This window comes from Ambystoma mexicanum, chromosome 4q (genome assembly GCF_040938575.1).
Source record: "Ambystoma mexicanum isolate Mex_15411 chromosome 4q, UKY_AmexF1_1, whole genome shotgun sequence".
In the NCBI taxonomy this organism is placed as follows: domain Eukaryota; kingdom Metazoa; phylum Chordata; class Amphibia; order Caudata; family Ambystomatidae; genus Ambystoma; species Ambystoma mexicanum.
Genome location: NC_090928.1, coordinates 324,306,482 through 324,319,376, shown reverse-complemented (window position 1 = coordinate 324,319,376; position 12,895 = coordinate 324,306,482). Strand labels below are relative to the sequence as shown.

The following is a 12,895-nucleotide window of genomic DNA, read 5'->3' as shown; positions in this document are numbered from 1 at the left end:
CCTGAGAGAACTGGTAATTCTCAGTGCTGGTGGAAAACCAGAAAAGAAAAGTCTAAGGCCAAAAACCTTCAGACTGTTGGACCTTCTACTGAAGACCCCAACTCAAATCCTAATATTAGGGGGGAAACTCCTAAGATAGGTAAGGGTAGATCTAAGAGGAAGGGGAAGCAGGTGCATTGCCTAACCCCAACCCCTCCAACCAAGAGGCCTAAGACCCAACCTGCTCCCACAAGAGAGGTGGTGAGGAACCTTGGAGGCCCCTCTAGATCTAAGGGAATCCTTTATAAGGACCCCTTCAAAAAGCCTAACATAGGTTCAGAAGTTGTACCAACTTCTGAGGGACTGGTCGACCAGATCCCCTATAACAAAAAGACTGATGTTCCTCAAAGGGTTTGTAGGTCCTTTAGCTTGCAAAAGAAAACCTTTGAGTTCTCCCTTAAGCATAGGTCAAGGTGTCACCATCAAAATGCTGATGGACTCTCTAGGATGTATATCATCGACTAGAGGTATGAGGTTCATCCAGGAGTGGATTAAATCCTCCTGTCCCTTAGTCTGGGGGGGGCGAGTGTTAGGGAGAATTCTCTGTTTAGGCTGAATTTCCCTACCTAGTGAGTCCCCCAGCAGCTTTGCTGGATTTCTGGGGTTTAATTTTTTTCTCCTGCCAAGAGTGAGACTCTTTTACCCTCACTCTTGGACATGTTGAAGTGTGTTTTCTTGGTTAAACCTTGTGTTGAATGGGCTATGGGGTCTTTTACTCCATAGGGCCTCATGTATTTTTGTGATGTGGGTCACACAGCACCCTCTGTGCCGTGACCCAGGGGTGTCCTAGGGACTCCCCAACATAGACTCCATACCCTGGGACTGACTACTGTCTCCCAGGGCATGTAAAGTCACCAAAGACTTTGCTAGTCTTGAATCCTGAACAGAACCAGTACAAACCATCATATTGTGGACGTACTGGCTGGGGCAATTCGATTGCCCCAGGGTCTGTTAGTCGAGGGGGCACGTCTCCGTCCCCCCTGATCGAGTTTTGGCTGGTGGCAGTGGAAACTACTTTTTATATTCGACCGCGAATATTTCCCTATGGGATTTCCCATTGTTTTAGGCTAACACATTTAATTATTTATTTACGGTAGCCTTAAACATACCGCCGGTTTATATATTTATTTTTATAACTCCGGTTGGGACTTTTTGCCAAAACTTGATTCTAAAATGGCGTTGGTGTTCGCCTCTGTAACTCTGACCCAAAGTGGAGCCCTTTGTTCCACTTTTGGCGGGCTTCTCCACAGAAGCCCTCCAAAGTGGTGCCACTCTGTCTGGGGTACTTAGGAGGGGTGGAGGGGGATTTAGGCACCCTGGACTGAGTTACCTTGGTAACTCAAGTCGCACTCCGTCCTGATTGGCCCAAGTGGTGAGCCGCCCGGCTCACCACTTAGCATGTTTGAGTGACAGCTAGGCTGGGTGAATGGGGGTTTGCTGCATAAAAGCAGGGCTTTGGGGACTGGGACTTCAGAAGTCGCCACAGGACCAAGAATCCGACGAGGGAAGAGCTGAGCCGACCTGCTTCGAGGACACCACCCGGTGGAGCCCTGCTGAACCGTCTCACCACTTTTTCCCGACGACCGAGGAGAACTCTTAACGGAGTGGCTCCTTCCCTTGACTGGTGGGGACAACCAGTTTTCGCCTTCTTTCCGTTCTTTGAGGTATCTCGTGGCCGCCTTGCCTGTGCCAAGCACCCCGGCAACCGGAATACCACACTTTACCCCCATACCGCGAAAGTCGGTACCAACCCTTTAACCGGAGGACTCCGCGGCTGGTTTCTTCCCGGGCAGTGCAACGACCCTCTTCTTCTGCTCTTCAGCGAGAACTTCTTCTCCCCGGACCGACGTCGAGCCCTGCTGCCACTGCCTGGAACAACTGCCACCGCTGGAGGATCCTTTCCGCTTAAGGTACTGTGTTCCGCCTGGCTTCCCTTGCTACCGACTGTACGGGGTAGATTTAGTCCCCGGCTTTCGAACCTGGGAGTGCCTGGGACACTTTGGCTAAACTTTCTGAGCCACTCTAACCTCTTTTTGACTCTTTGCAAGACTTTGAATCTCTAACTAACAGTGTGATCTTGGGCACATTTTCGCTCCGGCTACTCTAAGAGTGGGCCCTGCCTAGTGACTTTTGCTCACCTGTGACTTTATTCTTCTTTAAGCCTATTGCAAGTGTTCTGGACCTTAGAGTGGTGTGTCTAACCCATTTCTGCTTTTTCTCTCCCTTTCTTGGAAACTACTAGAGTGTCATCTAACGTTAAGCACTCACCTCTGTTTTAATTAAGTGGTGTTTACCTAGAGTTGTCTAGATAGGAGAAAGGATTGAATCTACTTTCATTATAACTGTGTTGAAGTGCTTTTACTATATTTTTGCTAGAGTGTTTTTAACTTATGTGTATTTTAAATAAATAACTATATACTTTTGAAACCAAGCTCTGGTCAGTGTTTGCTTGTGCTATTGTGTTTTGGTACATATTGTGTATACTTTACATACTGCCTAACTCTTCTTGAGAGAAGTCTGACTGCTCAGCCACAGCTACCAGGTAAATCTGGGTGGTACGGACTGCTACCAAAGGGGTTTACTGCTCTACCTGTAGTCTTAAATCTTTTGCAGTGTTCCCCAAGGGAACTGCACAGGTTTCTGCCTAACACTGAGGGAGCTGAAGGTGCCCGAACTCTGACCCCAGGAGCCAGACTGCTAAGTTGAGAGTTTGAGGGCATGGGTGCAATGTCTCTCCCTGATCTTGAGACGGCATGTTGTATGGGCACAGAAGCTTCCTGGGAGGGGGAAGACTGACATTTCCATGGAATGGGAGAACCAAGGTTGCCATGCCCACCAGGGTCATTGTGACTGGTTCTTGGTGCATCTTGCGCATAGACAAATCTCCCAGACCATGTTATTTAAAGACTGTTCCCCTTGGAGTGGTTCTGTGGCTACCTGAAGGCGTAAACAGGGCATTGGGGGTTCTCCAGAGTGGCAAATAACTATCTCTGGGAAGCCCCATTCTGTGAAGATGTGGAGTAAAATGTCCTCCTGTAGCTGCCACTCGTACTCTACGGGTAGGGGGAAAGTCTCTGCTGAGTACATCTGCGAGAAGATTGAGCTACCCTGGAACATGTTGTAAAAGAAGGAACATGTTGTATTTGAGTTCCCACTTCCAAATGTTCAGGGACAGTTTTGACAGTGCTGGAGAGGGAGTGTCCCCGTTTGTTTAAGTAGTACATGGCTGTAGTACTGTCTGTGAGCACTAGGACCATTTTCCCCTCGAGGTGTGTTTGGGAAGCCTCTAGAGCCTTGAACACTACTAGTAGTTCCAACAGGTTGATGTGATTGGATGCTGCCCCTGGAGACCACATGCCGCTTGCCATCTGTTGAAGGAGGTGAGTTCCTCACCCTGTCAGAGATGTGTCTGTGGTGAGAGCAGCTTCGACTGCTGGGGTGGCAAAGGTTTTCACCTGCAGAATGTTTTCCCTTGACCACCACTGCAGAGACTGAATGAGGGCTGCCAAGACAATCACTAGATCATCCCACTGGCCGCTGGCCTGCACCATTGGCTCGAGAGCCACTCTTGCATGAGTCGCATGGCTTTGCGTACAGTCACTTGGTAACTGGCTACATAGTGAGGGAGCTGGAACAGCATGTTTTGGACCCTCTTGGAGGGGAAGAGGAGCCTGTCTTGTCTGAATTAGAGCCCCCAGAAACTGTTTGACTTGGCTGGGGGTTAGACTGGATTGTACCTCGTTGATAGAGAATACTAGGTTGAAGAGGAGATCTACTGTCCTCTGGGTATTTGTCTGGCATTTTCCGTACAAATCCCCTGTTATGAGCCAGTCGTCAAGGTAAAGAGACTTGGATGGACTGCCTGCGCATGTGAGCCGCTACTACCGCCAGCACCTTTGTGAACACCTGTGGGGCTGAGGCAATGCCGAAGGGGAGAACCTTGAACTGATAGTGGGTGTCCTCTAGCATGAACCTGAGGTACTTTGTTAGCTGGCAACATTGAAATATGAAAGTATGCATCTTTCATGTCCAATGTGGCCATGTAATCCCCCTGCTGCAGCAGTGGGATCACCTCCTCAAGTGTTGTCATTCTGAACTTTTGAGGTTCGACAAACTTGTTCACAGGGCGCAGGTCTAGAACGGGGTGCATGGTGAGATTCTTTTTGGGTAAAAGGAAGTATACTGAATAAATACCCTTGTTTACCTGGAGAAGGGAGACTTTGATGGCGCCCTTTTCCTGCAGGACCTGAACCTCTTCCAGCAGGATGTGCAGGTGTTGTGGCAAAAGGCGTCTGCTTCACGGTAAGTGGTAGTGAGGTGGTCGGAGAAACTCCATACAATATGGGCGGGCAATGGTCTTTAGTATCCACTGATTGAAGTGATCCCCTCCCAGACGTGGATTAATGAAGACAAGCAAACCCCTGACCAGGGAATCATGGGAGGGGACCTGAACTAGCGAATCACTTTGAGGTGGAGTCCGAGGAGCCTCTAGGAGTGGAGTTTATGACTCTACCCTTGCCCCTACGAGAGCCTCTTTGCTGGCATTGGAAGTTACCAGAGGATCCTTGACCTGAGCACCAGGAATTATTTCCCGAGCCGTATTGCCCCTCGGGCGAGAGGAAGATTGGCCACAAAAGGATCGGCTTGAGTTAGAGCTTCCATGCTGGTAAAAGGGCTTAGCCATGATCTGGCTAAGTGATTTCAGGGTTTCGTTTTCATTCTTTGCCGTCTCTAGGGCTTGGTCAACTGCTTTCACGAAAAGGTTTGAATCCTCCACTGGCTTATTAGAGAGGCCGAGGTTTTGGGTTTAAACCCAGAGTTTTTTTTTTTTTAAACTTTGGCTTTTATTCGCATTTTTGATAAAACAATCGAAGAAAACTCAGTGACCCCTTACCCTGCCCCCCCCAATCCCCCCGCCCCAAACCCAGCCCACCCCCCTACCCAGTGTCCTGATCAGTACATTCGTCTAGGGAGGCTCATGTTCTCTCCATATACTGTGCCTCGGAGACGATGCGATTAGAGACACTGTTACCGACTGACTTAGCGCCGCCATTCCCCGGGTCGTGGTTGCCCAGGTCGATTGTCATGCATCTCGGAACTAGTCCCGCCCTGCTCGAGTCGGGATCTATACCTCGGATTCAGTGAACGTCCCAACCCCAGGATTGTTGCACTCCATACCAGTTCGTGAGGAATTAACTAGTATCATTGTTCACCATAGCAGTCAGTTTGTCCATCAAAAACATGTTTTTCAGCCAATCTTCCTTTGAGGGGGTTTCCGGGCTCTTCCATTTCTGAGCAAGAGCTACTCTGCCTGCCCTCAGCATGGTTTCCCACATCCTTGGATATCGTTATAGTTCCGTTTCCTCCGGGGGGAGACCCAGTAACATTGTTAGGGGATTAAGTGGTAAAAGTTCCTCTGTTACTTCCGCTATCCAGCCCCTCACTGACCCCCAGATGGCCTGTACTTTCAGGCAGTGCCACCACATGTGGCCTCTGGAGCCTGTCTGACCGCATCCCCTCGGGCACCTTGGTGACACCCCCGGAAACATCTTTGACAATTTTGCTGGGTCCCTGTGCCACCCCTGCAAGATCTTAAAATTATGCTCCATGTCTGGGGTGAATAAGTTCCCATGAAATGCTATTTTGAATATTCTAGCCCAGGAGTCCTCTGAAATCTCTACTCCCACCAGATCGTTCCAGAACGTGCGAAGGTCCTCCTACCCTGAAGGTTATGAGTATTTAAAATTTTATACATACTAGATACCACACCCTTTCTCGAGGTCGCCGGGTCAAGGAGCTTCTCAAAGGGGGTTAACTGTCTCCTCAGATTTGGACCCCATGACTGGTCGCAGAAGATGCCCTTAAGGCAGAGGTATTCGAAAATGGAAAGAGACCCTCGTCCGAGAGCGTCCCTCAGGTCCTCATAGGATAGGATTGTGCTCCAGGACGCCGCGCAGTTGGGCGGCGCAGAAATAAAGGTGAAAATCCGGCAACCCAAATCCCCCCTCCTCCCTCGGTAGAGTCAAGGTGTTCCTCCCGATCCTTGGAGTTTTCCCCTGCCATACAAAGTCTCGTACCACATTTTGTAGATCTCTAAAAGTCTGTGCTGGGACGGTGGTTGGGAGAGCTGTGAAAAGGTACAGAAGCCGAAGCAATATGTCCATCTTTACTGCAGTCATCCAGCCATACCAGGAGAGGATCATCTTACCCCATCTCCTCAGATCAGATGTGATCTCTGCCATTATGGGGTCATAGTTAGTGGTGCCCAATTTCGATATGTCTCTGGTAAGAAAGACCACCAGGTACCGTATAGCGACCTTCCCCACTGTAATCCCATGAAACCTGTCCAGGGGGTCTAGCTCTGGGACCATTGTTCTCAATGGGAGCAAGACAGATTTTGCAGTGTTAATTTTCAGGCCTGAGAAGCGCCGAAACGCAGCCACACCCCTTCTAATTTCCTTGATGTCCGGGTGAGCTCTGATCGTTATGGCTAATGCCTCCATTGTAAGGACATATATCAGGGGGGAGCGTGGGCAGCCCTGCCTTGTCCCTCGGGAGATGGGGAATGATTCAGACAGCTTCCCATTCACCTGAACCCTTGCCGTGGGGGCTCTGTAGAGGGCAGTTATCCAACTCATAATGCGAGTCCCGAAGCCCATTCTTTGGAGGAGGAGTTCCATATATCTCCATTCGACCCTATCGAAGACTTTCTCCGAGTCTAGGGAGAGGGCACATGCATCGAGCTCCGATGTTTGGGCAAAGTGAAATAGGTCTATTGTTTTGCAAATATTATCTGACCCTTGCCTTCCCCTAATGAAGCCCACCTGGTCCCCATGGACTAGCTTTGGCATTAAACCCTCCATCCGCCTCCCCACCACCTTGGCCAGGATCTTAACGTCAATGTTTAACAGCAATATAGGGCGGTAGGAGAACATTCTGCGGGATCCTTCCCTTCCTTGGGCAAAACTGCTATTATGGCCCCCCCATCATGGACTCGGGGAGGATGCCCCTCTCCAGCACGGCGATAAAAACTCTCACTAGGTACGGGGCCAGGGAGGAGCGAAATCTCTTGTAAAAATAAACAGTGAAGCCGTCTTCCCCGGTAGAAGTTCCCACCTTCATCCCACTAATCACCTTGTCCACCTCATCCTTGGTCACCAGGCCCTCCAACCCCTCTGCCGGTAGGGATGGGATCTGTATGGAGTTCAGGAAGTCATCTATCTGGGTATCATCTCCGTCATATTCTGACGAATAGAGTGTCTTGTAGTATTGGCGAAAGGCCTCTCCAATATGGGGAGAGTCACAGCCAAGGGCCCCCGGGGCGTCCCTCACCTCCTTCACCCTTCTACTTCTCTGGACCTCCATCAACATCCAGGCTAGGATGCTATCCGCTTTTTCCCCTTTATCTTTAGGTTCTTTCCCCCTCGTCCAGTGTGTCTCTTGCAAGAAAAGCAGGTCTAGTTTCGCCCTCCTGAATTCCCTACAAATCAGGGTCCTCTTCGTGGGGTTGTTCAGCCCCTGCACATTCAGGGTACCCACACCCAGGGCCGGCCAGCCATCAGCCATAATCTACATTTCCCTCTCTATTGGTCAACAGCATCGCATCGTTACTCCCTTCTCGCTCCCATTGTCTCACCGTTTGGACACTTAAAATATTGCCCCAACTGCCCCCCAAACCCCCTCCCAAACAAACCCCAACTAATTTGTGTGCCCCCAGCCCCCTCCCCGGCATCCAGCCAGTTAGTTCCGCCATTTTGGCCGGACCACCAGCCTGCCCTCCCCGGCCAGGTGTTCATTGCTAAGCTTGTTTTTGTGAGCCCCCCCCCGCTTCGTCCCCTCCGTCGCCCCAGCTTTACTTGCTTTTCAAGGGGACTCTAGTTTCGGCTTAACCTTCAGTTCTTCAGATTCCGACCTGCAAGTGGTCAGGTCACTCCGGTCGTCTCTGTGTTCCTCATTCTCGCACCTTTGCTGGTTGGGTCCCCTAGGTGCTCAACCCTCAGAGTCGTTCCACTCCCCTTTCTTTGCTGGAGAAGGCGTGTTCATTTTTCTAAATTTCCTTGCGCTAGACTTCTTTCTTCTTCCACCTGACAGGCCCAGACCGTTTGCTCCGCCCTGAACCCGCACAGTTGGTCCCCTTCGGGGGGTCGATTCCGTCACATAGTCCTGGATGGCTCCCTTGATGTCCTCCTCTGTGATCAACATTGTCCGCTGGCCCAGGTATTCGAAGGCTAGGGAGAAGGGGTAGCCCCATCTGTATCGTACCCCCTTCTCTTTCAGCAAATGAGTGAAGGGGTGGCACATCCTACGTTTGGGCAGTGTATATGCAGAGAGGTCCTGAAAAATGGAGACCTGGGAATTTATGTAATCACCTGAGCTTTCCTGGCAGCCTCCAGCACTCGTGTCTTTTCCGAGTAGTAGTGGAACCAGACCAGAATCGATCAGGGTCCCCCTGCCCGTCATCCTGCTCTGTGCACCCGATCAAAAGTGAGTTCAGTAGTCATCTCTTCTTCAAAGTGGAGGGCAATAATATCTCGCACCACTCGAGTGACCTCTCTCTCCGTCTCTGCCTCCAGGACCCCGAAAAATCTAAGGTTGTTTCTCCGTTCCCTGTTTTCAAAATCGTCCATTTGTCTCGACCTCTCCTCCTCACTCTTCTCAAGGGCAGATAGCCTCATATTTCTCTCTACCTCTAGGGTTGCTGATGATGATTGGTTGGTTTCAATCTGAAGGAGCCTGTCCTCGACTGTCAACCCGTTGATCCATTTTTTCGAATTTTTGGCAATGTCGGAGCGCATGTCCCTCATCTCTTGTAGAATTGAGGGGAAGCCCCTCTCCATTGCCGCCGTTGAGGGTGCCGAGGCTTCCAAATGGGCCATTTCTCTGTTGTGGGACGGGCCGTTATCGTGGGGTCCTGTCTCTTGGTAACAATATTTTTGTAGGTTCTTTAGCCAGTTCATCTGGTTACCCCCCGGGCTTGCCGTTGGGTATGCCTCGGTTCTTTGGGGGGCCACGGGATCACCTCGTAGGCCGGCTGGTGCTGTGTTGGTGGAGGCACCCTCGGGGGGGGGAGCCAACAGGGACCACCCCCCTCTCGCTTCGGTGGTCCTTCGCAGCTCTTGGGGGATCGCTACTGGGCGGGCACACGCCCCGCCGGCTTCTGGCGGGGGCCTCGCACCCAGTGCAGATGCCCCGGGGCCTTCGGCGTCTTCTGTGCACTCCGGGGAGGGGAGGTTGCTTTGTTTGCGCGTGGGGAGCGGGGTGTGGGGGGGCTGCTGTCCCGTCCCGTTTATGATATTGGCAGGGGCCCGACTGAGCCCACTCTCCTGCTGTCTGTTCCTCCTCTGGTGGCGGGGTCGGGAGCCGGGCCCCGACGAAGGAAGAGGGGAGGAGGCGCCACTCCCGTGAGCGTGCAGCGGTGCAGTCTCGAGGGTCCCCTTGCCCAGTGCCGAAATGCTGGTCACCACTCGGGGCTGGCAGGCGCGGTGGCGGAGGGGGGATTCCCGGCGCCGCCACCCCTTCATATTCGGGGCCTAGTCCGGGGGAATGCGCCTTCCTCCAATCCGGTCACAGGTCTCTGGCGCCTCTCTCCGCCTCCGCCCGCGCGCGGACCGAATGTAGGGAAGCCACCGCCTCGATCGGGGGTTGTGGGCCCGGTCTGCGGGGGGGGGGGGGTGTGGCCGGGTCCTCCCACGCAGTCCTCCAGGTTCGGCGGGCCACGGCTCCTCCTCCGGCCCCGCGGCCGCTCAGGTCTCCCGTGGTGTCTTCGCTGCTGAGGCCGCGGGTCCGGTACTCCGCCTTTCGGGGGTCCCCGAACGTCGCTGTTTCTCTCAGGGGGAGCCCCGGGGATTCATTGCCCGCTCAGGCTCTTTTGTTCTCCTTGGGGAGGACTCAGGAGGTGGGAGGGGGCCTCAATCCCTGTTGCGACATGGCTTCGGCGGGAGCTCGGGAATCAGGCAGCCATTGCCTGTGCGCCCCCTGGGGGCCTCCCAACCCTGAGTCTTTTAACCAGACATGTCTTAAGCAGGGAACCCTGCGCAAGGGTGCGTCCAGCTGTCTCAGCAGAGTCCATAGTGTTCTTTAGTATGTTTTGGGTTACTTGTCTGCCTTCAGCCACAGCCGCCAGCAGGCGTGATTGGGTGGGCTCTGGAACATCCTGAAGACCATCCTGCACTAGGCCCTTCTGGACATCACTGTAATTTGCCAGTAGCGTGGTGTTATTTGTGAACCTTGTGGAGTAGGCCGCAGAGGCGGTGACCTGCTTGCCAGGGCGTAAAGCTTCTTGTAGTCTTTGACTGGAGGGGATTCTGCAGAGGACAGACGTACCCAACCTTTTCCGACTGGTCATTAACGACTAAGGAGTTGGGTGTAGCATGACCCCTGATGTAGAGGGGGTCTGAGGGCAATGGGTGAAATTATTTCTCCACCCAGGGGTTAACTGACCGAGTGAGAGACCAGGACAGCAAAGCAGCGGTCAGGAGCTTCTTTATAGAATTCCGTAAAGGGATAGCTTGGCTAGTTGGAGTCTTCTCCTTGAGGATATCCTCCACGAAGTCTGAGTATGGAGCGGCTTCGGGCGTTGCAATTTTAAAATAGTCAGCTGCTCTTTTTAAAATGAAGTTAAACATCTGGTCGTCTACAGGAGATGACTCTGGAGGGGAAATCAGGGGGATCCATACGGGTGGCGCCTGGGTCAATAGTATGAGTCGGTGTAAGCCAAGGACCCTGACCTCCGCCTGGTCACAGTCTGGGTCCTGATCACCAGGATTAACCTCTTAAGACTCGTTATGGTTTAAATCATCTGGGACCTGCAAGTTGCCTTCTTGGTGTCCTTGTGCAGAGGTGGGGAGTCTCTGCAATGTGGAGGGGAGGGGGCAAGAGTCCACTTGCCTAGGTCTCTTGTGTATAATATACAGGTCTGAAAAGTCAATGAACTGTGAAATTTTGTCCATGTATTGCTCAAACCTTTCCCTAGTCCATAGAGAAGAAGCTGAATGGTCAGGAGGAGTAAAGGGTTCTTCAAAAGTGGGAGACGGGCTGGGGGCTTCAAAATAGTCCTCTCAATGAGAGTGGGTGTGCGCTTGTATTCCTTGGCTGCCAAAATCATCTCCGAAAAGGCTTTCGCGAAGTTTCGGAGGCTGTATAGAGGGTTTTGACAGGCCTGAAGGCGCGGTCGGCAACTCCCCCGGGTCCTTCAGCGCTTGTGTGCCCTTGGATGGCAGGTCGGCGACCGAGGATATTTTTGAGGGATAGCCTGTTTCAGAAGGATGAGTCGAACCGCGAGGTTCGGCAGGTAACACTGAAACATTCGACAGTCCTGCAGGTGTTTAACGCTTCTTCGACGACTCTGTCGAAGAGGCCTTCGGGGTTGTGTGCTTGGGTAGACATGGTGCGTAGCTGCCCTTGTCACCGGGGTGTGATTTCCCCATAACAGTGCCGGTGGCCTGTCCATTGAGGCCGGGGATTGGCATCTGGGAGCACACAGGCTCCGCTGAGAAGTCGATGGCTTCCAAACCAGAGCCATGGCTGCTGACAGATTCCTTGTCGTCAGAGGAGACAGCACAGATGGGGGGGGGAGGGGTTGGGGGTTAGGGGGGAAGGCCTTCGGCCTGCATAGCGTAGGCCGCCCAACATTTAGTCCACCCGTCTTTCAATGTTTTCGGCCGAAAGAGCTTACATGCCTTGCATGAGTGCTCGTAGTGGTCACGAGGAAGACACCGATTGCATCAGCGATGGGTGTCCTTCAAAGGAAACTTGCTGTTATACGACAGGCAAAATTTAAAGGGAGTCCTCTCCATAGCGGGTAGAGGCAGCCAGAACATGAATATAGAGCGGTGAAGGAAATTCATTCTCAGAGAGGAAGAAAACCCAGGGCCCCACTCTCCCTACTGTAAGAGCCTGGTCGGAGGGCTGAGGCCAAGAGGTCGACAGTCGTTGAGCAATTGAACAGTCACTGAACAGATGTAGATGTCGTCAGTGGCAGGAAACTCAAAAAGCAGTCGAAGGCCATAGGAATAAACTTTAGCAATATAAACTATAAGGCGCTCCGGAGCTCTGCATAAGCGACAAACTAAGTTGGTGGAAAAAAACAATCTGGGACCTCGACGCATGAGGGTTTTGGGTACACTACACGTTAGGAAAAGTGTCACATTCGCGCCCATGTCAACGTCCCTTTCGATCTTCAAAAGAAAGATGCAACACTCTGCGATTTCCACTAGATGTTGGACTACACGCAGAGCATGTGATTCTTACCAGATTGACAAGCAACAGAAATATATTTATGTCCTAACATTCATTTCAGGATTTTGTTTTACATTTCTTCTTTAAAAGATGACAAGCTTTATTGTGCGGGATTTTCAAAATTTAATTAGGGCATACCTGAGAAAAAGCGATCTCTCTCTTTTCCATTTAAAGGCTTCTTAGCAGTTGCTGCTTCATCTTCAACAGTGGCCACATAATCAAGAAGTCGCGAAACAAGCATGACAACCCAACTTATCATAGGAATATCGAGCACACCTTGAGAAATCAAAAATGAAATGACAACACAATTGTTAATATGGAGTACAACTTTACACATGTAATTGCGGATAATAATACAAGGCAAAACATTTTGCATAATATTTCTAGTGAAAATAATCAAATTTACTTTTATGCAATGTAAGTTTTTCAAGCTTTATCTTCTTCCCAAGATTTAGACTGACTACACACTGATTTCTAAGGAGAACCCAGAAGCTGGAAGTTGAAACCTGATGCTTCTAAAAACAATGTCCATGTCCGCAGCACTCCCTTACGAATATTAAGAACATGGGCAATCACGTTTGACACATTCACTTAGGATTACAAGCAGGAATAAAAACCT

At 51.3% G+C, this 12,895-nt stretch overlaps 1 protein-coding gene across 5 annotated transcripts in view; it reads right to left on the bottom strand.

Annotated features, from left to right (window-relative positions):
• BIRC6 (baculoviral IAP repeat containing 6) overlaps positions 1 to 12,895 on the bottom strand; it is a 3,097,233-nt gene that overhangs the window by 1,598,965 nt on the left and 1,485,373 nt on the right. For all 5 annotated transcript variants that reach the window (XR_011268132.1, XM_069607902.1, XM_069607904.1 and 2 more), the window contains one exon: positions 12,415 to 12,552. Coding sequence is in view for 4 of the 5 variants with exons in the window: in XM_069607902.1 (XP_069464003.1) it covers positions 12,415 to 12,552 (138 nt within the window). In the remaining variant the exon portion in view is untranslated. The remainder of the gene's footprint in view (positions 1 to 12,414; positions 12,553 to 12,895) is intronic.